This window comes from Corvus moneduloides, chromosome 15 (genome assembly GCF_009650955.1).
Source record: "Corvus moneduloides isolate bCorMon1 chromosome 15, bCorMon1.pri, whole genome shotgun sequence".
Taxonomy (NCBI): domain Eukaryota; kingdom Metazoa; phylum Chordata; class Aves; order Passeriformes; family Corvidae; genus Corvus; species Corvus moneduloides.
Genome location: NC_045490.1, coordinates 15761415 through 15788127, shown reverse-complemented (window position 1 = coordinate 15788127; position 26713 = coordinate 15761415). Strand labels below are relative to the sequence as shown.

The following is a 26713-nucleotide window of genomic DNA, read 5'->3' as shown; positions in this document are numbered from 1 at the left end:
ATGTGGGTACAACATCTACACGTAGTTCAGGAAACCTGCCTCCTTAATTCAGAAATCTAAGCCTTGCCTCATTATTTGTGTTAGGAGGAAAAACTTATTAAATATGTCATAAAACCCCATTTCCCTGAATACAGCCACCAAATGAATTTCCCTGAATCACCCATCAAAACTGAGATTAAATCACAGTTGTTGATCACTATATAAAATCCTACATTCGTACCCTTGGTCTTGTATTGAAGCACATGTCACTCTTTATGGGCACAATACGAGTTTTATGCCTATCTGTACACAAAGGGTGACAGTAGAGGAAAAGAAATTGATAAATACAGCCATATCTGAATTCTCCAATTCTGTGGATTGCCACAGAAATTTCAATTCTCAAGGCTTCTCCAAGCTTGTTTAGCTTTAAGACTTCACAGAAGGGGAAGAGTTTGTGTAATAACTAAGCCTGGAGCTCAGAAACTGCATCTCATTTCAAAAATGTTTGAAATGCTCTCATTTAACCGTTTCTGAAATGAAATACAGCAGACTTCCAGGTCTGCAACATCTTGTCCTCATTTGCAATGCAAAGTTTTACAAAAGCTTAATGGAATTTAAGCTTTTTTTTTTTTTTTTTAATCCAGAGAATCATCCTTCCAGACTCTCAGAAACTGGCCCTGGTGATGAAAAAGGAGGCTGAAGTACTTAATTTATGTTAGATACCGTATTTCAGAGCAGTTTAAGACAGAGGAACACACCAGTACTTGCTGCTCATCATCAAAGTAGGAAACTATTTGCAGCACTGCCCTTACACAGACACTGACACGATCCTTCCAATGTAACAAATTGCTTTACATTATGGGAATGCAGCGTTTCAAAAGATGTCCATTTGCTTTCTTGCATCAAAATGAAAAATGTCTAGTGCATTGTTTTGCCTTTTTAGTAGCTATATTAAAATCTAACCATATAGCTCAGATAACGACTTCTTTGCTTGCTAGCAATTAATGTTGAAACAGTACATGATACAAGAGAGGGAAATATGGCTCCAGATTAATTTTCCCATGTTATAAAATGCAGAACTCTTTGCTGATCTTACCCTTACCACAGTGCTGTGGGTGACATGGCTGTAAAATATGAGGAATTTTTGTCATAGTTTCATTGTGAGGGTTTTTTTTGGTTTCGTTTTTGGTTGGTTGGGTGGTTTGGGTTTTGTTTGCTTTGATTTGGGTTTTTGCTTGTTTGGTTTGGGTCACCATGTTTTCAAAAGATCTGGCTCGAGCAGACTGAGAGTACTGAGATTCCTGTAAAACAAGGGTTTGGATAATGAATTTCAACTTCAATTATTTCTGGTTTCTCAGCGTTGAGAGCCGTCTCTGCAGTCTATGAAACCGTTTTGTACCATCACAAGATTTCTGATCTAAATTCAAACGAGGAGCTCTAAAAAGCACAGATGCAGTCAAGCTCTAAAAAACCAAGACATGCTACACTTTTGTTTAAAAAGAACATTAAATTCTGCACCTGAAAAGCACAACTCAGCTCCACGCAAACTCCCTTAGAACAAAGCCCCAGTTTTATTCTCATTCTTATTCTATAAAATCGAACAGTGAATAATTCAAATGTTTCATAAATTTTGTAGGAACGGGATAAGGTTAAAAGAGTACGAGTCTATAGCCTGAAGTGCCCAGTGCAGGGGAAGAACTGAAGGCTTGGCTGGGGCTGGAATTCACCCCTGGGAGCGTGGGAGCCTCCCGATCCCAGCGGAGGGGTTTGTGAGGGGAGCACGGACCGCGCTCCCCGACCTGCGGCTCAACGCCGGCGCTGAAGGAGCAGCAGGGCAAGACAGAAGCAGTTTAGGCATATCCAGAACAATCTGCCCAGCCTTGTGCTGCTCATCACCTGCCCAGCGGCACAAATATCCTTTCCTTCCCTGTCTCCAGCCTTCTCTTTTCCCCTGCAGCCAGGAACCGCCGCGTTCCATGAGCGAACCGTCGTCTGCGCTCAAGGGGAGGGCTCAGGGGCAGGACCCTGGTGAGGGGCAAGGGTCGGTTCTGTACCTCGGCACACGGAGGGGCTGCTCCGGTCCTGCTCCCAGACCCGGGACAGGGGGCACCGGGGGCACCGGGGGCACCGAGGGCACTGAGGGCCCGGGCAGCGCCGCGGCTCGGGGCTGGAACGGGCGGGAAGGAGGAAGCGCCGTGAGAGGCTCAGGGGAGCGCTGAGGGCAGGGCCGGGCCGGGCCGATGGCGGCTCCGGGGGCTCCGGCCGGCCCCGGCTCCTCGGTGGTCTCACAGCTCCTGCGGCTGCAGGGGCCACCAGTGCCTGCTCTGGGCCGGGGACACACACCAGGAAAGGGGCACAGCTCAAGGACTGACGGTCACGGCCAGCTCTTGGTCTGACTTTGCTCTAAAGCTGCAGTGACAGGGGTAACAGAACCTGCCTGCAAATCTCTTCTAGGTGTTTGCTACTCTTGTTGTTTTACACACATATATACATACACATACACACACATATATACATATATGAGAGGTTATTTATTCTGCGAGTGCCTTCAGGCCTGAAGACCGATGCAGTGTTTCAGTGGGCTCTTACCTGTTTTCCCTCATTTCCGCCTCCAGACTCCAGAGGCTGATGTCCCACCCCAGCCCCTGCAGTCCCACACCCCGCTGTGGCCCCGTTATGGGTCTGTCACTCCTGTCCTGGTGCTTTGGTGATGGTGCCCTGCCAAGGAGAAGCTGTTAGACTGGTTTGGCACGGCTTTTTTTCCTAACAAATTCAGGTTAGCTGTGACTTTCACCTTAAAGCTTCTTGCCATTTGAAAGAGACATATTTGCTAGTATGGTTGAAGGGTTTTTCTTGGAATTCAGTTTAGCTGGCTGACTTTTAAAAATTTCTTTTTCCCTCTCTCTTAAAAAAAAAAAAAGGAAAAAAAGATGTACCTTCCAGCCTTTGCAATGCTTCATCCATTTTCTGTCATAACCTAGAACAAACTGTGTCAGGTTTTATAAAAGTAATGATTCATCTTAGTATAATCTAGGTTGCTCTTTTTAGTTTCTCATATTTGACCTAAGAAAAAAATTACTAAATTTTTGAACACAAAAACACAGACCAGACTGGTAGGCTTTGAAAAAGAATCTTCTTCAAGGAGATCAAGTCTTTTTCACACACTTGTCCATTTCATAAATACACACGTCTGTCTCATAAATACACAAATTTCCATTTAATAAATAAACAACTACTAGTTTTGTTATACCAGCATTCTTTAGCACAGCCTCAGCATTTTGGCTTCATGCAAACAAAATTCACTAACTCAGCAGCTGTAATCCAGCTTGCTGGAGTAGAAATACTGAGAGGAGAACAAACTGATTAAAAATGAATACAGGGATCCTACTGGAAAAGTGAGGTTTTCCAGAAATGAAACTATGAAGGACAGCAAGTGTGATCTAGGCCAGAAGGGAGGGACTGGACTTACCTCATCACATAATGTCAAATGCAGGAAAATATAAGCAGACTTAATATGTAAAATGGTGTGAACTGTTCATGGCATAGAAATGAAGGAAATCTGAGCTGCTGGAACAAATGGTGTGTGAAGACTCTGCAGTGGAAGCTGAATGAATTCCTAGCCCAGAGCTGGTTGGCAACAGAGGAATAGCTGAATTTTCACTTTTATAGGCATATACTAATTATATGCAAAAATGTGATTTATGAGAACTCTTCAGTGTTTACTGCTTATCTCCAACTGAGCTTTAGAGGTCCTGTTGAGAATAACATAGAATGTAACATTTTGTTCCTATGCAATATAAAGTAATTAGGAAGCAATTTTAATTTAAAGCTAGCTAGGGTTTTGCTGTTTACAATAACTAACAGACAATGACTAAATATACAGTATCTATGAATGAGAGATTAAAAATATTAATAATGAAGAAATATTAATAAAAGGATTGCTTAATGAATAAATGTTAATAAAAGGACATGACGCACTCAGTACAAATGAACACATCCTTAGATAGGTTTCACAGGTTAACCTATTTCAGTTCCTAAGTAGGCAGCATTTGAAGTTATACACTTCATCCTGCATCCTTTGCTTGCCATCCCAGTCCACTGCATCACCACTTGCTTTTCAACAATTATCTAGCTCCCCTACCACCCCTAGTTTATTTAATTTTATGTTTTGTCATGTTTTAAAACTATGGAGCACAACATATCTACTCTACTGAAGACTTGATGACAAGCTAAGAGCCTTTTGTTGAAATACTATTTTAATACTTTATTGTCCTTACTCTACTGCTCTGTAAGTTATCCAAACTCATTACTGAGGCGAAGTCAGTGGTTCAGCTCCCATAAGTTGTTCCTATGCTTGGCAGAAAGAAGAAGATCTTAAATTTTAGTAATCTGGCTAAAAGAATATTAGAGGTGGCCTCTGTCTGTAATAACTCTCTGGATATATTTCTAAAGTGATATTTAGAAAAGACAGAAAGAAGAGACTGTGGTAAGCTTAATTCTAGCTTTCAGTTCCAGTTTTTTGATGCAGAAGTCTTCCAAGTATCTAGTTGGCTTCAGCGGGAAGCAATTTACTTTTAAATCTTCAGAATGGCAAGTGGGGAATCTCCTTTGTTCAGGAGACAATTGAGTTTTGTTTACTGACTGATAATATCAGTGGTGGAATTAAAAATGTGGCTTAAAAATGAAGTTTTGAAGGCTGGAAGATTGAAGGAAATGAGAGTTAAAATAAAGACAGCAAGACACTTAAGGCATATCAGTGAAAAGGACCTGGAGGAAGTCATCAGCCAGTGATTTCTCTTGTAATGCTTGATCTGCAACAGCTTCACCATCCCTTGTTTAGGTCTAAAGACTGAAATGCAGATTCATTTGTATTTTAAATGAATGCCTTCCTTCAGCATCCCCACACAAAACTCAAGCATTCGCAGAGACACAGACCTCTTTCTGCCCTACCTAAATTGAACATGTATTAGAAAAACCCCAGCTGTTTAGCAATTGTTGCCATGTCTGCCATTTCTATGTTGTATCTTAGAATTCTATTCTACTTAGAATTTTTCTAAGTAAAATTCTTGACTTTAGGTCTGTCCTTCTGTGCCCTCCTGTAACTGGTGGTGGAGGAGTTCCAAAGACTGACTGGGTTAAAACCAATTGGAGAGGAGTCATCAAAACTTTGGAAAATTGGACATACATTGGGCCAGTTTTGATTTGCCTTGAAAAAGTCAATCCACTAAAAAACCATGCATGCTGGACAAGAACAGAAAAATCAATCCTCCAAAGAGAATCACAGTAAAGAAAAGCACTTTGTCTTTTCACTAAATTTCACAATACGGAACTGCCATCATGATGTCATTTAAAGTAGAGCCACTGCCTTAGACACTGAGCTTCAAACACTTGTTTGCAAGTACAAGTCATGACCCGTTCCTCCTCTTTAGTTCTGGTTTTAGGTAAAGGTCCCTTCTGGTACTATCTGAAAAAAAGCTTTTAGTGCTAAAGATGGTGTGTCCATTATGTTGCCACATCAAGGATGTCAATGATACAAGGTGAAAAGACCGCCACTAAAAAGCCCTCTCAAACCCCCACCCTAAACCCAACCAAAACAACCCCATCGAATTTTTACCACAGAATAAAATTGTCTCTTTTTTTATAGCAAACTAGTGTACCTTGTTGCATGGGCACAACGTATCTTAGATACATAATGACCCAAATGAGTCATTTTTTATAGCAGTGAAAATAATCTTTGACATGTCTTAATGCAACGGACTACTGTTTTGATTAAGGCCTAGATTACCTTGGCCTGTCTGATAACTTCTACCAAGGGCTAATTTTCACAATAAAGATGGGCTTTTAATCAAAGTTTTCTACACCCTGCAGAAAAAGCTTCTGATATAATCTTTATGAGGATTACTGGCTGCCTCCTCCTGTGTTCAGGGTAAGGCCATAAGCCTCTTTGATCAGCACAGGAAGCAAATCCACTCTGCAGAAAAGCTGTGACTTCCTAGTTCTCTACTGTTGCCCTGTCCCCTTACAGCTCCTTGTGTAGCAAAACTGACGCCCGACCAACCCCAAATCTCAAAATTCATCTCAGAGACAGTCTCCCCTCTAGTGAAGGCAGACTGAGACTGCTAAGACTCCGTCAAGCTTTCACAGGCTGGCTTTCCAGAACAGTAACATTCGTCGGACTCAGTTTCCTCCATACCAGATGGGCCAAAGAGAAACAGCTTGACAGCACATAAATATTTAATTTATATTTCATTATCAGACTCACTAGATATGACCAGAAATGGAAACTGGAAAAATTACCTATTACGTTTAAAAATGCAGTTTGAGGATAGTATGCGTATTTAATAGTACTCCACATTTAATGAATTCCACATTTAATAGTATTCCACATTTAATGAATGACATGAAACAACTTTCCAGAGGTGTATCAGGAACACAGAACCTCTTACGACCTATGCCTCTTTCTATTTTTTTGGGAGATCCCAGAGAGAGTATTCCCTGGATCAGAGCAGCATGCCTGAGGAGTGAGCTCCCCTCACTGCTGGAATGTGACACAAAGAAGTCCCTGACATAGCGGTGACAGCAGAAGAAGGTGCACAGAGTGAATGTCCTACACTGCTTGCTGGCTGCAGGCCATGCAGGTGTCACAGAGCTCTCCTGAAACAAAGCTCCCATAGTTTGGGCAAGCTCAGAGTTCTGTTTTCCTGGTTCTTGGCCTCTGATCTGTGCCCAGCCAGCAGTCTGCTCGTAGATGTTGAGTTGTGCCTGGAACTTCACCTTGCATTCCCTTTAGGTGGTTGAGACAAATCACCTCTCTCCTGCCCTGGCTGGTTTCCCTAACCCACGCTATCTCCCTGAGCTCTGTGTGCTCCAGCATTGCAGTGCCCTAGGGCAGGATTAAGCCATTTGTTTATATATAAACACATGGCACACTCCTCCTGCACAAGTGTTTGTTTTTGCATAGCTGGCAGATAACAGGGCTGTAAATTTTATTGCTAAATATTATAAACATAGATATATGATTTTTCCCCCCAAGAATTGCAGTTTGGGTTGGATTCCGATCTCACTTTTGCCAATTTTTTAACTGATTTACTAATCATTTACCCATGTGTGACATTAGAATAAAACTTTATGGGTTGCTTTTCAACTGACAGCACTGACATTACTTGTGGGTACTGTTTAACATAATATAAGCAATTAAAAAAATCAGGCTATTTGTCAGCAAGATGCATATGAAAAAATGATTAAAATAATACATTTATTTCCATAATTTTCTACTTAATTCCTTATATTATATATCCCTATGGTATAACGAACGTGACATTTTTCTGATGGTTTTATGAAAAAAATTATTTTTGTTTTTCTCTATTCTGTACATTACTGGATTATGTCTTTTTCCAGAAAATCTATCTGAACTACTATTAACACATATTTCTTCCCATTGTTTTTCCTTCTAGAGTCAGAATTTACCACCTCAGAGAACAGCTACTGCTGCATTCTACTATTTCTTCTCCCCATCATCTCAAACTGCTCAGGATTTTATGAGGTAATTGCAGTACTGTCACATCACACTTGAGACAGAATGTCCAAAATATGTGATAGGTGTGCAGGAGTTTGCTCTTCTGTTCGTGTCTTGGGACACCAGGAAACCTCTTTTCATACATGTTCCCTTTGCATTACCAGGACATATGGGATTGGGATATCAGGTGCTTCTTTGCATACTACTCTGAGTAGGTCAGATGTTTTAATCCCCAAAATAATTTCAATTCAAATATGCCTTCTGATTGAGAACGGAAAAAAAGTAAAACTGAACACAACAATGGTTTTCGGTGGTTCAGTCAATATTAAACTGATGAAAATAATCTAAACAGACACGAACTATTTCAGAACACAACTTTACAGATTTAGAAAGAGGTTTTCAAAATGAATATAATGCATACTGTGTAGTTCTGCATGCTTCACTGTAATTTTCAACATTCTAAGACCATTAATATGAATGATCCTATCTTTTTATGCTTGGATTCTTAGGTTTCATGTGCTGTCTATGTATGAAGTGGCATAAAAGGTTATTTTATTTGTATTTATAGTGTCATCACTTGTTAGTACTTGCATGATGATCTGTTACAAAAGTGTTACAAACAGCAGGGTAACAGAATTAAAGTCACAAACTTTAATAGACATAGACAATGGGAAATGCATTTACATTTGTATCATCAACTCAGCACTGGAAAGCCTCTTTATGAATGTGCATCATCAACATGTGAGTAATGTCCTAACAGGGTTTAGCTATTCCATGAAGCTCTTTTGGGTTTACCTTACAACTACTATGTGATACATGCTGAATTAAGAATTACATTTCTTTAAAAGCTCACCTTTTACACCATGGCAGGAGCAGGTTGCCTCTGTTTACCAGCACTAATCAGAATAAACTGCAGAATGATCAGGGCTCTTAAGATTTTGGTTCATTCTGAGAGTGTTTTCTACCTAAATAAAGACAGATGCAGAAAATTAAAGAGAAGACAGCTCCTGCTGAGTCTAAAATTCTGTATAATGAGGATAAAAATATATACGCACATATTTTTGTAATCAAATTGTGCTGTAGTAATTCTTTCAAGAGCCATCACAATTGAGCTTTAATAGGTGTGTTCAGTGGGAATGTGTGTTAACTCCTTTCTGCAGAAAGGTAAGGAGGGCTTATTGTTTCCTTGGGGGCTGCAGCAAGGAGATAATTACAAGCTGTAAGATATAATCACATGGACAGGGTATGGAGTGCGGGGCAAAGAGGGCTGATGGTGTTCCCACCAGTACCTTTGATTGCAGGCTAGGGAACTGCATTGAGTTACAATTTTTAACCAAGCACACAATAACCCAGGTATGCTGTATCCTTGTCCTCTCTGTGACTGTCAGCTATTATGGTAACACTGCTGTGCAGAATAAAGGAGAAGAGATTTTAAAGTCTCTTAGAAGGGAAAAATCTGACTTTTGGTCATACGCTTGCCAGTGATTTTTTTAAGTGGTCTCAAACACTCTTGTTTGTAACACCAGCTTACTGCCTCACCTCAGGTACGTCCATTCATTCCAAACCTCAGTTTCCAAATGAACAAAATACAAATACATGCATAATTTGCAGGAAGCTGGCACTTTGCAGGGAAGCATAATGAAGACAATTTTATAATGCATTTCCCTTCCTTTGGAAGCAGAACATGCAGTGGATGCAAAGGAAAACATCAGTCTGCATTTAATACATAGAGAATTATTTTCTGTCACATGTTAGCAGTGTTCAAAGGTAAGTATAAAGCAGACAGAGCACTGAATTTGTGGAGCCAATCCCTGTAACTGTGATTGCTCTGAGCGATTAATTGTTCCCACTGCAGCTTTGCCAGGCAAATGGACTTCTATGCATGTTGCAGTGGGGATTCTTGCAACATGTATAAGACAGCGGGGCCCGTGGAAAAGAAATATGCACCGACCCCTGGTAGATGTTTTCAGAGATCTTTATTTTCCAGCCACGTGGCCGGTGACTGCTGAAGAACTGTAGCAATCACGGGACCACCAGAATCCTCTCCACCCAGGGGAACACAAAACAACCAATGGGGAACAAGATTGGCCAGGGAGCAGGGAAAACCCGTGCCTCTAGCCCAGGGCCCCTCTCCCAGGACCCCATGGCAGGGGGCAGGAACCCCAACACTTCACCCTTTTGTTTTAACTAAAAGAGATTTAAAACTTAACATTGAAAACAACTGGATAAACGTAAGATAACAATTTCAAAAGAAAACAAGCCACCCTCCTGAGTCAACCTGGTGTCCTGCATATGCATTTCTTTACCTTAATTGAGCTGTGCTGCCAAGTTCAGACCACCTCTTGCTTCAGTCCCCTTCAGTTCCAGCCAGGCAGGTTCCCCTAGGAAAAAAAAAAATCAAACAAACAAACAATTTAGTAAAACACTAAGGAAAACCTTGTGTGCAGGGGCAAAAGACCTGACTGTTGGGCTTTATTCCATGGCCTTTGTTTTTTCACTGTATGTGGAAAATGGTTTCAATCTCCCCCTGAGTTACTGGCATTTGTCTGCTCGGTTTCAGACTGAATCAATCCATAAGCTTTTAAACCTGGGCAAGACACGGAGGATGCATAAATCCCCTCTTTCTCCTGTTGTGGTCATGGCATTGTGGGAGAACAGGCAATGGCTGTGATGGTCTCATGATACCTTGTGCCTACTCTCTGCTGGCAGGAAAGTACAGACTGATGATAGATTTCAAAAGCGAGTAGTGGCTTTTTTAGTGTTTCAAAATTAAATAATTGGAAAACTAATCTAAAAACTTGGAACTTCTGGCAGATTTTTCAGGATGTCACTTTGCAGTATCAGACAAATTACTCCTATGCTGTAAGTGTGGGAAAATTTGGAAAAAGTAGTTCAAGTTTCTGTGACCAAAAACTGGTTTTCAGATGTATTTTCTGTTTAAAGAGTAATTTAAAGAAGGAGGATGTTCTTTTCTTTTTAGTGGTGGAAATAAACAATTCATGTTATTGATCAGAGGGTGATTTCAGTTAGGTGCTGTAGTTATGACAATGGGTTCCACCTGGAGACACAGCTGAGTGCCATTTGAATGACTGCAGCAGGAGCAGATATTCTTCACCTAGGTTTAACCTACAACAAATACAGTTAGTGAAATACTACAGCTCTGCAGGCTCTAGAACCCTGCAGGAACTCTAACCAACAGGAGCACATGTCAGTGTATTTTGCTGTGTGGGGTACAAGCAGATGCATTCACTTCACTTTAAATTTGTAATGCAGTTTTACCTACACTGAGAGTTAATAACCAGCAATTGGCAAAAGCAGTAAATTCTGGCCCTTTACGCAAACTCTGATGTGGTTTCATAAGCAACCTTTAAAACTGGGCTGTTCCCTTATTTGTATTTAATTACATGTGCATTTAATTTTGATTGTTAATTTGTGCAGGGCTCATTTTCTCCTTTCTATCAATGTAATTATCCCATTCTCCTAAAATAACTGTCAAGTCCAAAGTGCCTGTGTCTCCTTTCCAGTCTGAGTGTGCATCTACAGTAGATGGTTAAAGCTTGCAAAGACCCAGGGGACAGAGTGAATCTTGAGTGTTTGCTGCTCTCATTTCAGGTGTGAACCCTGATTCAGTGGCAGTTGTACTTCTCTGTTCATCAGGTTTAGGAAAAAATGGTGAGCAAGAAGGGCCATTTTGAAATTTATATAACAAAGCCCATATTTCTTCCCCTAACACAAACCTATTTTTAAAACTTTTGATTATTTGAAATTGCTTGAAATTTTCATTTTTTTTTTCCCTTGGAAGATGTGATGAAAGTGTCCCATAAAGCAGTTACCCAAATACAGAAGTAGTCTGAAATTATGTGAGACCATGGATGAAACTTTGTGACAGAAACCTTGGTGGCAATTTTAGTTTAAGTTGTTCCAGAGTTATTTCCCAGTCCCTGTCGGTTCAGTTTGATGCTTGCTCCACAAAGTACTGCTCCTGCCATTAAATCCTCCAGCTTATTATAGGAACATGTGAAGCAGTCAGTGGAGTCAGGGTAAAATACAGACCATCCTTGCTTTTTTCTTTGGGTTGTTGTTTTTCCTTACTGGGAAAACATTCAGTTCAACAAACTCAGCTTGGAGGCAATAGAGTGGGGTTTAAAATTTAATTTTCACAGAACTTCAGGAGTATTTAAAAGTCAGCACTTGCTTTACCTCATATGATTCAAATCCAACCTGTATATTTCTCCAAAAATTTTTGCACATAATACACAGACCTGTGTGTTTTGTCCGTACAACTGTCCACTGAAATCTAACATCAAACTTTTAAGATAAATTTCAGGTGAAAATTTCCTTTACAGATATAATATGAAAACTCAAACTAGTTAGCAGATGAATAATCTCACTAAATATATGGTAAAAATGTAGTAATAAAGCAGACAGCTTCACTGTTGGATCACATTGATAAGACCAGTGATACCCCAACCATCCCAGAAACTCGCAAAGTTGTGCAGAAACCACTGTGACACTAAAGTCCAAAATTTGCAAGAGGTAGTTAATACTTCTGCTGTCACTTGTGTCAAAGAACCGTAAACTTGGAAAATTCTCAAGTTGAAGAGTTTTTGTTTGCTGTCCACACTCCAGGGTGTAGGTCAGCCCTTTCTCTGTCATGTTTGTTGGCATTACTCCCCCTGTGTATTTGGGACAACAGGACACTCCAGCCATCACCTGTCCCACACGGCAACAAGGAAATAACAGCAGTATTAAAGGATTAATCTGACCACAACTGGTGGCTTCTGTTTCATTTGTGTTCCAGAATTTTCATGTTTCTATCACTGCATTTCTAACTTGGCTTTTGTGTAAGTAGACCTGGGCTGTGCTATCCACAGCCTGCTTGACTGCTTCATTTTCATATTATCAGTTATCATCAACAGATTTTTCCACAGCTATGACCTTATTTTTACCCTTCTGTGCAGGCCTAGGAATGTTAAATACACTTTGGTAGAGGGGAAAAAAAAGTCCTGATTGGCAGTGGTCTGACGACTGTCAGCCTTTAAGGGCTACCTTACTAACTTGCCAGGGGATAAAAGACCTGGCCTCTTTGCATATTTATTTGCATAAATACTGTCTTCAAAAATTGCATAAAGTTACAATATTTGATTTAATGCTACCATCAAAAATCAATTGAATTTACAATATTTGCTTTAAACAACATACTATATGAAAAACCAGAAATAGCGTATTGCAAGCAAACCTGCAGATGACTTACATTGTCTTATCCTTGCTTGAGGGCAGGAAATGACATGTTCTTTGGCTGCATCTATTTTCTATCAAAGTGGTTTAAAGACGTTGAAGGATACACGTAGCAGGAAAATGGTGACTGCTCTGCAGGCACATATCTTGCAGAGCATATCACCTTGTTTGGCACATGCACTTAAGGTGCATGGAGACAAGATTAGGTAAATCCAAATGTGAAAACAATCTTGCTCCATAACTAGCCAGAGTTAGCTCATATAACTCTTCCAAACACAACAGGAGATGACTTTGTGGTCCTGGAAAAATATTCAAGTTCTGTAAGCTTTTGCATTTTTCCTTAGAACAAATCTAGGATCAATGAAATTTAGTGCTTACATCAAATAAGAAGTGGTCACCATCTGATTACTAATGAAGCCATATGGCAGATGATATATATGATAAAAGTCTCATTGCAAAGCACAGCTCTTTCTGAGCTGTAGCTCTGTGTGTTGTCTGCTGTGGTGCATGAATGGGGATGGCTTTTAGTGCCAAGGGAAAAGCAATGACCTGAGTGTGCTGGTTCTGAGAACCTGTGATTTTAGAACACACAAGGCTGGCCCTGTAACAACCCAGCAACTTTTCTATAGGTGACAAGAAAAGTGTCAGATAAATTTTGCTCTAGAATTCCTGTTAAGGAGAGGGAGAGAGATGAAATATTCAGTAGAAATTAGTAAGGATCGTGTAGCATCTGAGGAACCAATAGTTTTCAACATTTGCATTTGCATGCAGGATGCATGTTTGTTCACCATCTAAGTGGTATTTAGTCCACATGGGGAGACATGTCTCCTTTAGCATGCATGTTTGCATTGTCAACCTGATGGTTTGCATAGGAATGAATCCAATAAAATTAAATGAAAAATAATATTCATTTTATGGTACCTGTACCATGCATTAAAGTATATCTACTCAATTTAAATTAAAGAGAGATGTGTGATAAGGCCAGCTTATTAATATTAATTTTAAGTCATCTGGGTAGAATTTTTTCATTATGATATTTCCTATTAAAATATGTAATACCATAAAAAAAATCTAAAATTCTCACCTCTGTGAAAATGTTACCTATTTCACTTCAAAAGGGAAATCATCATGCAGGTTCATGGGGTTAAAGAGGTATGAGTATGCCAAATGAGTATCTCCAGTCTGGCAAAATTAAGGTCCAGGAGAATTCCTCACACCTGAGCTAAATAGGGCTGTTCACAGCTGTGGCAGGCCTAGGCTAGGAAAGGATCTTGGAATGCCCTCACTGCAGCTTTAGCCACACTGACTGCTACAAAGAACAGACAGAAGGAATGAATAAATATCAAACCCCTCATCATTTCTTCTTCTGTGCAAGAATTGTTTTAAACTGGTTTGGGTTTTTTTAATAACAGTAAGACCTCTAATTAGAGATCTGCCTGGTTGTGATGCAGTGAAATGCAGGTACAGCACATGGGCACAACAGTTTAAGTCAGGTTAGGTGATGGCTTTATCAGCATTAAATAGCCAGGTTCCCAGTTGACAAGGGAAAAAGATATCCCTCCACCTTCTTTGAACTCCTTGAATTCTTAACATTCCTTCCATAAATCATTTAATAGCTTCCCTATTCATAGGAAAATGTATGGCTGAAGTTAAACAGTGGTTTTTCTCCTTCCACTCTCATTGGAGAGAAGCATAATAAATTATGCCTGATTTGCGTGCAAGTTTGCATACACAAAACTCTTGTCATGAATTAGCAAACACTAAGCTTCTCATGTCAGAACACATTGTACAAACAACAACATCAAATAGCTACTGAGCTATATTATTACCCTGCTGTGCCGTGGTACTGAGACTTCTCCACACAAATTTACAGCTCTGCAAAGGCAACAGAAAGGGTAAACTCAGCAGCTTTGTGTCTGTCATTGTTCTGCAATCCAAATAACCTCCATTGCTTTGTGGGACATCCTGACTCCGGGGAAGTTCTGAGACCCAGATGAGCCTGTATGCAGAATGTATGAAAACGTTTCCCTGATGACACAAGTCAATTTTCCATGTGGTGCCTGGAAGCCTCCATCATTCAGGTACTGGACAACGCACAATTTGCTTCTCTGTGTCATGGTACTACGAAAGTATCAGCATTACAATGTGGGCAGGTTGCTCCTGCAGTTGGGGGTTTTGCAGGGATGAAGTGTGTTACTAATCCACTGCTGATGTCATAGGTCACCCACACACAATTTCAAACACTGGGAAAAGCTCTCCTGATGTGCCATGTAGTTACAGCAGAGCTTCTGACAGCTCTTCATGCAGAGTTTGATGCTAACGCCTGTTACTGCCTGCCTACCTTACTTGCCTCTGGAATCTTCCAGAGGAACAGAAGCAAGGGGAACTAATTAGTGTAACTCATCACTGGTAACAAAGAGGCATCAGGACAGATCTTCAGCTGCAAAGAATTGAATGAGAGGGTTTGGAGCAGTTCAGGGCAGTTAAAAAAATCAAAGCATGCGTAACACAAAGAATACTGCTGGCTGTCATATAGTGAAAGCGCTTTTGAAAAGATTGGAATGGCTACTTGTAGAGTTGCCTCAACTTGGCACCTTCCTTCTTAAAGAGCAAAGGATATCATAGGCTGTACAAGGGTAAAACCACTTTGCTGCAAAGACATTAGCAGCTGAATGCTTTTAGGATTTAAAAAGAGTCAAAACCATGCTGAGGTAAAGCACAATTTGCACTGCAATTTAGCTAACACAAAACATGTAAAAATTCATTTTAGAGAGGTATTCTGAAAATTAATTTGCATGAAATATCAGCAGGCAGGATATTGTGCAAGTACACTTCGGAAGGGTTGTTTGGGTAGATCACAGTCCTTACCCTCTTAGAACTAGACTTGCAGCATAAATAAGAAAAGCTAAAGTGTCTTTCTGTCCAGGTGATGACAGCCCTGCAGGTTTCTAGCTCAGGACAAGCACCAGCTGAGATGTGTTTAACAGCAATACCTCCAGCACTACACCAACACAGTCTTGCAGCTGTCAGCACTTAAAGCAGGGAAAGCTAGAGGTTCCAAGACGTGTACAGGAGGCTTTTGGTTATTACCTCACAGATCTAGAGGTGTGGTACTTAGGTAAAAAACTACACAGGTCCACGGCAGCTCTTTCTAAAATCCTGAAGAAAGAGTTGTAAAGATTGCTGCAAAGTGCTACAAACCGGAGGTGTTAGGAATTGGCAAACCTACTGGGAAGAAGTTAGTTATTTTCCTTCCCTGGAAATGCTTTCACATGAAGAAACAAAGGAACTATTGACACTGAAACAGCGAAGAGTTTCATAGCTTATCCCCTTATGAGAGAAAGCTTGGTGCATTGTAATTCAGAGTGAATCTGGCAAAGTCCCCATTGCTGTTTATGGGAGAAGTAAATACTTTGAGGCCTGAAATGTGATTTTCCTATACAGGGGATACCTGTACCACACCTCTTGGTGTCATCTTTGAACAAGTTGTAACATTTAAGCTCTCATCAGTTTATCATCTGGAAACTCAGGCATTTCGAATCTTGCAGTTAAATCCAAATCTCTAAACCTGGTGGCTTAAATGTCTTGAATTGTAGATGGGGCTCCAAAGGGACTGCTGGGACACAAAGAGCTTCAGCTAAATGGAACCTATTATTGCAGGACTCCAGGCTTGCAGCTGATCCCATAACTAGGTGGAACAACCCTGAGGCAGTGGTACAAGGGATCCCTGTGAGCCCAGACTCTGCTGGGAACCCCAAATCTCTCCTCTCCCTGGTACTAGAGCTCGGGTTGAAGATTCGCAGACTCCAGGGCTGCACAGCCAGGACACAGAACCGGGAAGCTGCGGAGTAAGAACCCAGGGAAGGTGTTTCTAATGGGATGGCTGACAGTGAAGCTGCCCCAGGGATTCAGCAGCAATATACCTCAGACTTGGGTAGGAACTTGTTACTCATTAGTCATTGCTCAAAACACACTGCCTGCCAGTGAAAGCTTCTTGTATTTGCAGTTTTGCTGTGCTACAGAAGGAAAGCAAGTAGTAACCTATTCTGGCACTTCATGGCTGGATGTGTTTGTGGTGAGATAGGAGCAGCTTGTCAGGGTTAACATTTAAACCAGGAACAAATAACTGCAGAGTCATGAAACACAGTGTCCACAGTGGTATGTGAAGACAGCTGTACCTCAACACAAAACACACTCTAAGAATGAAATAATCAATCAAGAATCTTAACAGGGAAAACTATTCAGAGTTCTTAAAGCCCAGATGGTCTTTTTGAACAGCATCAGTAAATATGTTTATTAATCAGACTACAGGTCTATAAATATCAGCTGTATTTTAAATATATTTTAATTATGGGTCCCACTTCAGTGGCTTAGTTAATAGCATAGTTAAAAACAAACCAACAAATAATAGGCAAAAGAAATCCCTAAAACCCAGATGCTCTTCCATCCAAAACCCTTACACTGATCATATTGGTAAAATGCAGGAATGGGAGCATCACCTTTGACAGAGCAGTGCTGCTGCACATACAAGGATAGCTGCCAAGTTTCCCTGAAGGTGCTTCACTCATGTGCAGGAGCTCCAGGACTGTATTGACATGTCTGGTTACCAAAACCAGTTCTCTCTGAAAAACACAAAAATACAGATGAAGATTTGTTTCATTACAAAGTAGTTCTGTTTTGAGGAGAAATAGGATTACAACGCATGCAAACATCTTTCCACTCCTCCTTGAAGAGCAGCTTCAGCAGCTGAGCTGATACGCCAAGGCAGCTCAGGGGTTGCAGGGGAACTGATTCCTTGGTGTTCAGGGAGCCCAGTGGAGAACGTACCTTTGTCTGTGGAGAATGGGCATTTTGGCAGAACTTCCCCAGCATGCAGAAGCCAAAAGTGGTATTGGGTTGACAACATCTGGGAAGCAAGGAAGCACAAGCTTGTTTTTATGCACACCTATATGGAGTTGCTGTTATTATTTGGGATTGGGCACTAAGAGAGGCAAACAAAATGCAGAGTGACAAGGAATTGCTTTTTACTCTTTGCTGTCACTTAGCAATGTCTTTCTTCTTACTTTATTTTCCACCTTTTTCTCCCTGCACTTATAGTCTCTCAGTTCATAATGGAACATTTTCCATTTCAGCACTAAAGAAAACAGTTCCTCTGAGTTTGTAGACTATGTATTCTACAGGAACTGTATTTCTGGGCAATTTATGGCATGTCTGCTGAATCCAAAGCGTAAGCACAGTGACTGAACACGTTTCTCAGCTTTAACATGAGCAGTTCTCTATGACAAATGCTGCCACTGCTGAGTTGCAGGGCATACTGCAGCCCACCCAGCAGGCTGAGAGTCTGCAAGGGTTGAAAAATTCTGAGGGCAGGAGTTACAGCTCAGGCTTCAGCACATGCCTGACTTCAGAGAAACTTACAGTGATGGCACAAGGACACCACCAGAAGGGCATTTTCTTTTTTATTGAACAAAGATGTTAATAGTGTAGGTAGGCTTCAACTCCCAAGAGGCAATTTATTATAGTGGATCTAAAACTAGGAAATGTCAGAGCAACCTTGACAGTGAAAAACTTGAAACATAAAAGCAATTAAATAATAAATAAGAATGCAGGAAAATTGCAGTCATATGGGCTAATTGACATGTGAAAACAGTCTGCTTTCTGAAATTTTAAATGGTTGGCACCACTTTGCTCCAGCAGGGAAACTCCAAGGGTGATTTTTATTTAGTGATAGTATTTTGCATAATAGCAGTCAATTATATTTGCCAGGCATGCAAATGCTGGTGGCCTGGACATGTCATCTCAGTTCTGACCTTCTGCTACCATTACCCTGCTCTTCCTCATACGAACTGCTCAAGTCAAACTGGTAAGGAGACTTTTAAAGGTATAAGTAGTACAGTACAAACAAACACAGGTACACACTCTTCTATACAAAGGCTTTATTAAAAATGCTTCTGGGGTGGCCTGTAACAAAACATGTAGAGTTTAAAAAAAAAATCAAGACAAACTGGTATCTATTACAATGCACTGATGTTTTCTCTCATTCCGAAAGTCTGGTCAGTGGCCAGATGTGAACAGCTACTCTTGCTGCCTACGTATGCTGCAGGTTATCCATTTTGAGATATTACTCTACATAAATGTGGAACTCGAGTCAAGTCTTGGTTTAAAGAAACTTCATATATATTTTGAAATGTTTGTCACTACATTAGAGTGTAGGAAAAATATGAATTATTTCTAATATTTATGCAAGGACGAACAGCACGGACTTCTACAAAATGAAAAAAAATACAGTACAGAGACTTTTTACAATATCTGCAGTGGATATTCTGAAAGATCCAGCCTTTGAAACTGAAATTCAGAGATAGTTAAACTTACCTCCCTTTTCTTCTTCCCTCACCTCCCACCCCAGCATTCAAACCCTTTACTCAGTAGAAATGATTAATGTAGAATGTTAAGATATAACAAATGTTTTCTTCTCAGAAAAAACATGTCTTAAATATATATGTTTATATATTCAGGACAGATCCCGTTTCCCTTATGTGACTAGATTTACATGTGTAAATGTAAATCTACATTTAGGAATGAAGTTGACCCTGTAATTAGAATTGAAAACACAAAGATCCAACAGCAGAAGACAGTTCCAGTGTATTTTGTTATGCTTCCCTTCAGCTTCAAAATTCCTGTTGTGTCCATGATGATGTCAGTTTGCTGCACAGCCACATTCCCCCTGGGACTGGAAGGGGGTCAGGCTTTAGACAAGGTCTGCACTGGCATGAGAGAAAGCCAAAGACAGCACTCACCATTCAAATGTTTGTTGTTACTCACTATACAGTGGTTTGCATTAGGGATCCTGCAGTGTTCAGAAGAGCTTTGACCAAATAAGAACTTGCACATTTAGTACAGGCAGCCTATTCCTGAAGACAGGATATTTAAAGCTACAACCACATTTCTGTTATCACTTTAAAAAGCACAGCTATGTTAGTGCCATGCCAGAAAGAGCTTCCTGCCTAAGGTAAACCATAACTTCTCAAGGACTTCTGTAGAGGACGCTGGTTGGCAGCAGTTAAAGCAGTGTCTGAGGAGAACTTTTTACTATTCTTGCTCTTATGACCCCTGATTTTTCATGTGGAGCTGCCAAATGTGGAGTGTTTGTGATTTCAGTATAATGGGTAACAAGTTTGTGGCTGTCAGAAGGAGGATGCAGTGTGGCCCTAGAGACAAGAGGCTAATGCTAACCACCTGCCCATGGATCATTTCCTCCTATAAATAACTATACTTTGGTGTCTTAGAATCTTTCATTTAAACCTCTGTCCCTTCTCTGGAGTACAGTGTGTTGTTTGTGCTGAGGCTGCTGTAAAAATGAGTGTTAAACTGGTTGAGCACCGAGTTGCTGTGGCCCAGGTGACCGGAAGGCATGGAATTGGGCCACTCCCCCACACCATGGCTGGGGATACTGGACAGTGGGGAGTAGGAATTGAAGCCTACCATGTTCTGCCCCATTTTGTCAATGGGTTCAGAGCTGAGTCCCATGGGCCCGGAGCGGCTCCCTGAGTTGGAGCCGTGGACATAGGCGGTCATGCTGGAGAGGAAGTTACTGAGGCATGGGCTGCTGGAAGAGGGAGGAGGAGATTCTTTCTCAGGTGAATTGTCAGTCCCAGGTGATGAGTTTTCCAAGATGTCCTGATGCTCTGCAGCTTTGGGGCTGCCAGTCAGGGTACTGTCCTCGGATTTCTCAGATGCAAAAGTAGCAGCACTGGCCTCAATGTCAGACTTTCTCTTCCTCTTCCTGCGAAAGTTTCCATTGTCAAACATCTTTTCACAGTTCGGGTCCAGAGTCCAGTAATTCCCTTTTCCTGTCAAGGGAAACAAACCCACACTTTTAGTTTAAAAGTACGCACACAAACAAAAAAAAAACCCAGTCATTTAGAGCTTTGCAGTGTTTCTCTCATTTCACAGAAACAGAACAATTGCATGAGCAATACACATGTATTTTTAGTCACTCAAAAGTAGAAGTCTGTTGATTTCAGAAAAAAGTTTAAAGTTCTGGGTTCCACCATTTAGCCCTGACGCTTCACACAGGCAAAACTACAAGTGGAGTCACTGGAGGGCTTTTTGTTTTGTTTTCTTGGTGAGGAAAAGAGGTTTTCAGTATATAGCTAGTCTTCTGAATTTATGGCAGAGAGTAATCAAATCCCACACTGGGCTGCTCCTCCAGATTCAGTGGGCTAGCACAGGTTTCTAACAAGACAGAATTAAATTTTTGGCCCTCTGTTGCAGAATAATTTCAACGAGTTTTTAATGTTCGCAAAGGCTCTTAACAGCTATTGATAGGAAACAATGAATAAAGCCTACCAGCCAAGGGGTTGGTAATGGCAGAGGTGTGATTCCAAGCAAAACACTTACTGAAACAAACAAAAGCAGCCTGCTCTCTCCTATTGAGAATTAATACTGACTCCCCAAAGCCATTGGATTTCTTTGACAGATCCCTTTAATTCCCAGTTAAGTTTGACATAAGACATGCATTACACCAAATGAGTCTTGAGTGTGCCTTGCCCAGTTAAATGTTCCTGTGCATGCTGAGCCTCATGCTCAGCTCATTGATCTGTTCTCAGGAAGCCCCAAAGCAGGACAGAATTCCCTTCCCTCCAGAGATCTCACAGCAACACTGTTTCACACCTCAGCTATGCACAGCTGCTTTCTAGTTCAGCCTTTTGAAAACAAAGTGCTACTGTGTCCATGTATCTGCGCTACTATGTCTCTTTACAGTGCACGGGGTATTTGAAAATTAATCAAGTTTAATTAGAGGTGGGGGAAAAGGGGGAGAGGGCTATACCTGGATCATCTTCATCTCGAGGCACCTTCTTGAAGCAGTCGTTGAGAGACAAGTTATGCCGTATGGAATTCTGCCAGCCAGCCTTGCTTTTGTTGTAGAACGGGAAGTTGTCAGCCACGTACTGGTAGATCTGGCTCAGCGTCAGCCTCTTGTCAGGTGCCCCGTGGATGGCCATGGCAATGAGGGCAGAGTAGGAGTAAGGTGGTCTCACCAACTTCATGAGCTCCTCTTGGGACGGGAGGGGAAGCCAGCCAAGGTCAGTTCCTCCCAAGCCGTGCATGTTAGGCAAGAGCTGCCTCTGCATCCCGTATGACTGAGGAATGAAGGGGCTGGCATTGGATCCTGGGAGATACGGTGGTGGGGTAATGGAAGGTCCATTTAGCCAGAGGTAAGGATTGGGAGTGGTGTTGTAATCCGTCGTCTCAAAGGTGCTTGGTCGCTGGGGACTCGGGATGTTCTGTGGATGGAAAAAGTTCTCGTAGTAGATGTTCATCTCCGGAGGTTCTTGGCCGATGTTTGGGAATTGTGGGCTGCAGCGTGGAGGGGAGTGCGTTTGTGCGTCAAAGAAGCTCATGCTCTAACGCAGGCAGCTGGTGAGCTGTGACACACTTGTGCTAGTGCTCCTTTCCCAGGACAGGTGCATCACCTGTGCCCTTCCCTAGGTACTTATGCACCTGTAAATGTTTCAGCCTGTGCTGCAGGCTCCACCCCACAGCCCTGAGTGGCTGCAGATGAGGACGATATCCTTTTTGGAATGCTGGCAGTCCCAGTCAGTCATTGATGTCACATCAACCAAACGTGAAAGTTACAACTGTTTATCTTCTTAAGTGAATGAAGGAATTTTCCACTAATGTGATGCACATGAAGAAAGCCTACGGCATCTTGAAGTTAAAACTCAGAGATCCTCCTCTTTCTACCTTTCACAGTGAAGCTTAAGCATTTAGTATTTTTTTCTTATTAAAGAAAATCCATTTTGTGTTGCTGTTAGTAAACACCTCAAAATATAAAAGCTATTGTCACTAGTCAATGAAACAGTAGAAATATATACTTAAAAAAAAATAAAAGAAAAAAGAAAACAAAAGGTCAGACCTTTTCCTTTTGTAACTTTAATTGCAGACTTGCTTGTACTTCCCCCTAGGCAATCACAGTACTACAGGCAAATTCTGAAGCTGGTTACTCATGTGAGTAATCTTACTGATATAAATGGAATTAACTCTCTAAACGAAGGATTAATCTTGTGAAGAAAAAGTTTCAAGCTTAATAATCAAACCTTTCTTTAGAGCTTAAATTGGTGAACTGAGATGGGAAATCATTGAGTACTGCTTCCTCTTTCCTGCAGGACTGGTGCAGAGCTCATAAAACCTCTCAGCACAATTTCCAAATAGGAAAGCAGCAACAGTGTTCGGCACAGCTCTTTTTAGCCAAGTTCCAATAACTTCATCTGTATCTATACAGACAGGAGTTGATTCCTTAAAGTAATAAGGAAAATCCTCTATCCCTTTTATGACTTGGAAAAATCCTTAAGGCCTTGCAAGGCACCCTGTGCACTTGAAGGAGGAAAGAGAAGAGCTGCAATGTCACCACCCCTGTCTGGGGGTGGCAGCTCTTCCCTGCATGAACGCCTGCACTGGAGTTAGAGCAGAGCTGCAGTTCCCTTCACAGCGATATTTGCTTTTTTTTTTTTTTGGATTAAGGCACATACATCATTTAGAACTTGCCTCAGCCTTAATACCCATGCAATTAAAGAAGGTCCTGGTATGACAGGGCCTTCCAGATAGCCCTTGTCCTATAATTTCTGCAGAAACACCAGATTTGACCCATGGATTTTAATTCCTGGCTGTACCAAAGGCCTTTTGCTTTGTCACACTTCATCTTAGTCTTTTGTGCTGCAGCACAACCACCAAGACTCCCCACTCCCTGAGACTTAGTGATTCACCAATGTCATGTCTGTATTGTTGCTTTGAAAGGTACGAAAAAAAATTCCACTGGAAGTACTTCTGAAATATTGAGTACAGAATGACAAAGCAAGCCAATTTGCCAGCTCAGAAATGCAGCTCTACAGCTGTTACTTTAAAAATACATGCTTTCACTGCACAGAAAATCATTTGTACCACAACAAACAAGCTGCTACTTTAATTTGAATGGCTGAGAGCTCAGAGTATGTAAATGCTAAATAACCTGTGCAGAGACACACATTAAACAGACAACAGTTAAGTGGAACATAGTAGGACTGGCTTATTTTCTAAGTGACAACTGCTATGCAAAAGGTGACTTGGACAAAAAGAAGAAAGAAAAAGAATTTTTTTTCAGGAGCTAATAATGTGAGTGCTTCCTTCCTCAAGGAACTAATCTGAAATAACGTTTTTCATCATAAGAATCTGAGTTTCAAACATGCAAAATGCTGTTTGAGCAACCTTCCCTTCAGATTCCTAGTTAAGTTACTAACATATAGATATATTTTAAAATTATATGTGTATTCCTGAAAATATTGGTACAAATATTGCTAACAACCCCATTTACAGGAGAGTCAATGGAACAAAACATTAAAGAAACACTCACATGAGTAAAACCACATTTATATTAACTTAAGCCCCAGAATATAGTGAGAAAATTAAACATAATACATTTTTAACCTGCTCAACAAATTAGATTTTTGCCAAAAAACCCCTTGAAAGCAAGAAAAGCTTGTAAATTTATTCCAAGAAGTAAAAATTCAGCTAACTACATCATGGGCTTTGATGAGTGACATCCAAATACTTATTCCCTGAGGTGCTCTGCATGCACAGTTACAATAAAAATACACTCAAGTGGTGCTGAGTGAATGCAGGCTTTGAAAACAGCCCAGGCTTTACAAAGGGAAAATGCATTACTTCTGCATCCAGAGACTGCTGAAGGCTGTAAAATCTCCTCTGCAAATGACTCCTGATGAAGTTCTGTGCAGTGCATCAGAGCAGGGTGAGCCCGAGCCTGGGGATGCACAGCCCTCCCCCGTTGGAACACCTGAGCAAAGTGTCCCACAGAACCCAGGAAAGCAGGGACTGGGCTGAGGATGGCAAGTGCTGCTTTTACAGCTGGGAGGTGCAGAGACACCCCTGGGCTTCTGCCACGGAGCTGTGAAAGGGGGTGCAAAGGTCTGATCCCTCCCTGGCACGTCTGCGCTGGCACAGCTTCCAGCAGGGACACGATCCCATCAGCAACACTTCCCTTCAGCTGGCTGGGCCTGATTTACTCAGATCAGAGTACAAACAGTGCCAGGAAAAAGGTACTTTGTCAGTACTCTGGACACACCTTGCTGCTGCAGGGTCACTGCAGCACATGCTCCTGAGCAGCTCTTCTGCTGCAGGTGCTCCTTTGCAGGCAAGGAGGCAGCAAGGAGAGAATCAACTCTGTTCAAGCTGTGGTGGCTGAGTCAGAACTGGAGGTACACGAGTCTAGCCAGGAGTGTTGCCCTGGGGTCCTCACCATTGAGAGTCTTCCTTTTGGCAGGGCTGAAAGAAGGTAGCAATCCCAGAAGTGGAGAAAAGAGAAGGAAAACTGGTGAGGCTTCCATATAAAGAGGCTGGAAAAAGGCGGCATGCTGACCAAGCTACACTAACATATCTTGCTTAGGGCTGAAAAACTCTGCAAATAAATTGGAGGCTGCTGCTGGGGACAGTTTAATGATCATTATTTCAAAATGCATTGGGTCAGCAGGTGTGACTAGGCAGGATGCATCTTGTTTTTAGCATTCCTTTTTACTGCAGTGCAGTACAGTACTGCACAGCCCTGAGTGCACTTCCCAACTGGAAGCCTGGTCAACCACAGACTATTGTCAAACCAAAGACTGTTGACAGCTCTTGCATTATACAAATATTTGTTCCTCTCAATTTCTTCTTAAGTGGAGCTCCAAAATCTGCAAGGTTGAGGCCAAGCCCTGGCAGAACCATTGTTTTCCATAGGTTTTTTAGGTCAGCTCCCATGTACCCTTCTACTCCACCCAACAGTAATGTTTCTTCACACTGAATACCCTTCTATAAAAGAAAAGAAAATATCTGAAATCTTGGGTTAAGAAAGGTTCAGATTAATTTCATTTAAACTCAAGATTCCTCAGCATTTCCACTTATACTCCAAAGTAACCTACACATCCAGTGTTTCTGAAATGCTGTGACTTGGGAGAGGTGTGTACACACCAGCACAAGATCATACGAACTATTCCCATGGTCACAAAGAATAGGGAAAAATTGTTTTTAAAAGAAAAGAGTCCATATATGAGTCAATACACCAAGCAACCCACCTTGTTTCTAACAATTCCTACCCTGAATTCAGAAACAGCTCAGTATCCACCAATAAGACATTTTCACACAGTGAAAAATTCTCTATGTTCTCAGTTGTCCAGTAGATTACTTTTTGAAGTCTTCATATCTTATTCTACTAATCATCTGCCCAGCACATCCACAAAATAAACCACACCATGAGAAGGAACAAGGTGTAGCAGGCAAAGCAATGTCATCTCAAGGGCATTACAAAAGTGTAAGAAATGTAAAATACAGCATTGCAAAACAAGGGAACTGAGCTTTATTTCTAGAAAGGCAGGTTGAACATAAAATTGATGGAAAAGGCAATATCATTTGGATCCATGCCATATGTGCTGCAATTCTAGAATGCCCTTAGACTTTTTAAGTCTTCCAGAACCAAATCACTGTGGATTTTTGGAGCAACTTTATAACAGTGTTTTTAGAAGGCTGTGAAACCTTGTAAGGGCTCCTAGCCCTCTCCCTGACCATGTGAATCATGATAATAAAAGTAGTCATAACTCCTACTTCCACAAAGGCCTTCCACCATCTCCTAACATATAATAAATGTCGTAGAGGGGATTAGGTGTCCCCTGACTCGTGTATCAGTTGTGACAGGCCATAGGCAGGCAAGGAATCTATAGCTTCCCTTTGGCTGGCTATGGCTGCCATGGGATCTGCTGCGCTGAGGGACACAGACATGGTCACATCTGCCACAGAGGGGCAGAATCAGTCTGTGACAAATCCTTCTCATGGTAGAGTCCAAGGAGTCCCTCTCAGTTATAGGAAATTAATACAGATACAGACACTTCAATCAATCATACTTTGACAGCCTCACTGCCGCTGCAGCTCCCGAGCAGCTGACAGGGTTCCCTCTTC

General features: G+C 41.3%; 1 protein-coding gene across 1 annotated transcript; it reads right to left on the bottom strand.

Annotated features, from left to right (window-relative positions):
- Positions 1 to 18654: 18654 nt before the first annotated feature.
- Positions 18655 to 23362, bottom strand: FOXI1 (forkhead box I1). Its single transcript, XM_032124545.1, has 2 exons — positions 21564 to 23362; positions 18655 to 20583 (listed from the first exon to the last, which is right to left on the bottom strand). Exons 1-2 carry the CDS (start codon positions 22135 to 22137, stop codon positions 20030 to 20032), a joined length of 1128 nt encoding a protein of 375 aa, XP_031980436.1. The 5' UTR covers positions 22138 to 23362; the 3' UTR covers positions 18655 to 20029.
- Positions 23363 to 26713: the final 3351 nt, after the last annotated feature.